Raw genomic sequence first — 4,063 nt, 5'->3', positions numbered from 1 at the left:
TTGGAGAGGGACATCATGCTTGGGAGGGTGGAGGGACAGCGCAGGAGGGGAAGACCCTCTATGAGATGGATTGATTCGGTGACTGGGGTAATCGGGATGGATGTGTCAGAGGCGGTGTGGTTGGCGCAGGATAGAGCAGGGTTTAGAGCTGTTGTGCATAGGGTTTCTATGAGTCGGAAACGACTCGACGGCACATAACAACAGCAACAACAACAACCCTAAATAAATCTGAATGGTAACTCAAAACAGAAGTATGGATACCTGTGTTTATTGCTGCATTGTTCACAATAGCAAAGAGATGGAAGCAACCCAAATACCCATCAACAAATGAATCGATAGAAAAACTATGGTATAGTTGTCACACAATGGAATACTATGCAGCACTGAAAAAAAACAATTCATAAAATATTACATATCATGGGTGACCCTGGAGGACCTTATCCTGAGTGAAATATCTCATTTAGAAAAGGACAAATATTGGAATACATCACTATTTTAAAGCAAGACTGACATACGTGACTGGAAGAAACAAAGAAAAGTGTGGATAGATAATGAACATTGAAACAAATGAAGAAAAGAACTGTTTAAAAGGAATACATAAATAGGGATTATATGTATGACAATAGTCCAGAATAAAAAGCTGTATTGCAAAGTGGACTGGAGGAGCAGGAGCTGAGTGGAAGGGAGGAAATTATGCAACAGTGAATGAATGAAAATCCAACTTTTCGGTAAACTTTCATTAAAAAATCACATTTAAAAAAAATGGGGGAACAAAAACCTAGGCCAGGTGTAGACTGGTGGAACAGACCATCAATTGTTCATGTGCAAGTTCAGATTGAGGCCAAAGAAAATGAAAACATGATCATGAGAGGCAAAATATGATCTTGAGTTTATTCTACCTGAATTTGAAATTCATCTTAAAAATAAGTTTGGAGTAGTTATCGAAGAGTTATGGGATGACATCAAGGATATCCTCCATGAAGAGAGCAAAAGGTAATTACCAAGACAGAGGAGAAAGAAAAAACAAAATTGACACAAGAAGAGACTCTGAAAATTTCACTAGAAGAACAGCTCAAGAAAACAAAGCAAAGTATTATCCAGGAATGTTCAGAGAACTGGAAATGGAGAATAAAAAAGAAAGAACTCTGCATTTTTCGGTTAGGAGAACTGAAAGTCAAATTTAAGCCACGAGATGCAATATGTTGAATGATCCAGGGAGCATCAAAAGAAGGTGAAGGGAATACATGGAGTCATTGTACCAAAAAGAATTGACTGACACTAAGAAATTTTAAGAAGTATCATATGAACAAGAGCCAATGGTGATGAAGGAAGAAGTTGAAGCTGCATTGAAGGCATCAAATAAAGCCCCAGGAATTGGTGGGATACCAGTTGGCATGTTTCAGCAATGTACTCACCAGTCTTTGCAAGGAAATTTGTAGCATAGTTGTCTGAATGACTGGCTGGAAGAGGTCCATATTTGTTCCCATTCCCAAGAAAGGTGACCCACCAGAATGTGGAAACTGTCAAACAATATCATTAATATCACATGCAAGCAAATTACTATTGCTGTGGATCATTCAAAATGGCTAGAATAGTACATAGATAGGGAACTTCCAGAAGTTCAGGCAGAATTTAGAAGAGGCCATGGCACCAGAGATAGATACCATTACTGATGTCAGATGAATCCTGGCTGAAAGTGAAGAATACCAGAAGAATGTCTATTTGTTCTTTATTGACTGTGCAAAGCACTAATATTGAGAAGAATGGAAATCTCAGAGCACTTAATTGTGCTCATGCAAAACCACCAAGGAGCCATTATGAGAAAGAGCAAGGAGACACTAAATGGTTTACATTTAAGAAGAGTATGTCAGGGCTGTATCCTCTTGCCATACCTATTCATTCTGAATGCTGAGTAATTGATTTGAGAAAATGGACTTAATGTGTGGCATCAAGATTAGAGGAAGATTTATCAACAACCATTATTGTGCGAATGACACAACTTTGCTTGCTGAAAGTGAGGAGGACTTGAAGCATTTGCTGCTGAAGGCTAAATACTGCAGTCTTCAATATGGATTACCTCTCCCTGTCAAGAAAACAAAAATCTTTGCCACTGGCCTAATAGGCAACATCATGATAGAGAAAATATTGAAGTTGTCAGTGCTTTCATCTTACTCAGATCCACACCTTGGTACTAGCAGTCAGGTAATCAGGAGATGTATTGTACTGAGAAAATCTGCTGTCAGGGACCTGTTCCAGATTCTTGAGGAGCAATGATGTCAGTTTGAGTACTAAGGTGTATCTGATTCAGGCTATGGTCTTTCCAATTACTTGCTATACATCTGAGAGCTGGATAATGAATAAAGAATAAGAGAATTGATACCTTTGAGCTGTGATGTTGGAGAAGAGTAATAAATAGTTCATGGACTGCCAAAAGAACAAACAGGCATGTCTTGGAGAAAGCACAACCAGAGTGTTCCTTGGGGATGAAGATGCTAAAACTTCTCACATATCCCCAGCGTGTTTCTGGTAGAGGCACTTTCTTGGAGAGAATCCACCATGCTTGGAAAGGTACAGAGTCATCAAAAAAGAGGAAGGCCCTCAACCAGATGGATTGACACAGCGACAGCTGCAGTGGGCTCTAGTGTGTGGAAGTGTAAGGATGGGACAGGGGTTCAGATCTGTTGTTCGTAGGGTCATTATGGGTCATAGTTGACTCAGTGGCATCTAAAGACAACGGCAAGATTGATACTGCATTTGTCCTCATGTGCTGACATGATGGCCTGACACATTCCAGTGTATGGCAGACTTATCTGTGTTCCAGAAATCCAAGTTGCTCAAACAAACAAGCAGACACACACAAACACACAAAAAGGACTTCAGCCTAATCCTAACTTCTGTCTTTACCAATGTTCAGCAATGATTTCAGTTGTGGAAGATTGAGTGATAATACCTAAAGGAGAAAAAGAACATTTTTCAGCCTTTCCCTCCAAAAAGCAATGCCAAGCTTCTAAGGGAGGAAACTTATAAAGCTTGTCTTTGTTCTTTTCAGACTGCAAAGGGAGGCATATCAGAGACAAGAATTGAGAAGCGAATCGTCATCACAGGAGATGCAGACATTGACCATGACCAGGTAATGTGTGTGTGTGTGTGTGAAATGGTGAAACCCTGACAGGAGTTCTTACTGTTATCTACACTCCTCCAGCCCAGCATGCATTCTAAAAAAACCCAAAAAACAAAACCCTTCAGAATTAACTTTCAGAATATCATCTCTTGACTCCTGGTGTAATCATTGTACCTCATTGTAAACTGTGGATATAGATCTAGCTCATGTGTCTCCACCTTGCTACTGATCATGCATGTACCACCTCCTTTTTGTTTTTGCCCTTCTGTGATTTCCTGGGGATAGGCGCTGGCTCAGGCAATTAAAGAGGCCAAAGAGCAGCACCCTGACATGTCAGTGACCAAAGTAGTGGTCCATAAAGAGATCGAGATCACGCCTGAAGATGGAGAGGATTGACCGCAGGTAAGGGTGATGCTGAGTCCTGGGTGTGGCCAAGCCTGGCATGCAGCATGGGCAGCCTCCCTTCCCCTTTGCCTGACTCGTCTGCTTTCCTTTTTCTCTTACTGGCGTTTGTAGGGCCAGCTAACAGGAGAATTGGGTGTTGGCTTGGGGGTGCTGGTTTTCTTCCCATTCAGAGTTCACCTACTCAAGGACATTTTGCAGATACTGCCAGTTAGAGAATAAAGGAAGGACCTGCTTGCTTTCATTCCCCAAACCTGAAATGTCAGACTTGATTCCCACTCTCCATGTCACCTAATCAGAGCTTAGCCGGCTTTGTCCGAGAGGTGCAACTTGTGTGTTCTGTCTTCTAGGCAAATAAGTAAAAGCAACCCCTTTCTCCTTTTGATGGCAGCATTATTTTGTTATAAGCTTTCTCTGCAACTTTTGTTTGGCAATAGCCGGTTTATGCTTTGGTGGTTTTGTTTGTTTGTTGTTAATTTGAAACCTGAGCAGTCATTTCTTTTGAGACAGTTTATTTCCTGTGTGTATTGGGATGCGTTC

The 4,063-nt window shown here is 41.0% G+C and overlaps 1 protein-coding gene across 3 annotated transcripts in view; it reads left to right on the top strand.

The window, feature by feature from the left end:
• Positions 1-3,517, top strand: part of EPB41L3 (erythrocyte membrane protein band 4.1-like 3) — a 145,909-nt gene extending 142,392 nt beyond the window's left edge. For all 3 annotated transcript variants that reach the window (XM_006891406.1, XM_006891405.1, XM_006891404.1), the window contains 2 exons: positions 3,050-3,130; positions 3,407-3,517. In XM_006891406.1, the coding sequence (XP_006891468.1) occupies positions 3,050-3,130; positions 3,407-3,517 (192 nt within the window). The remainder of the gene's footprint in view (positions 1-3,049; positions 3,131-3,406) is intronic.
• The last annotated feature ends 546 nt before the right edge of the window (positions 3,518-4,063 follow it).

Source organism: Elephantulus edwardii, unplaced genomic scaffold (assembly GCF_000299155.1).
Source record: "Elephantulus edwardii isolate Elephantulus edwardi_28Jun2011 unplaced genomic scaffold, EleEdw1.0 scaffold00097, whole genome shotgun sequence".
NCBI lineage: Eukaryota > Metazoa > Chordata > Mammalia > Macroscelidea > Macroscelididae > Elephantulus > Elephantulus edwardii.
This window is presented reverse-complemented; position numbering and strand designations above follow the sequence as displayed.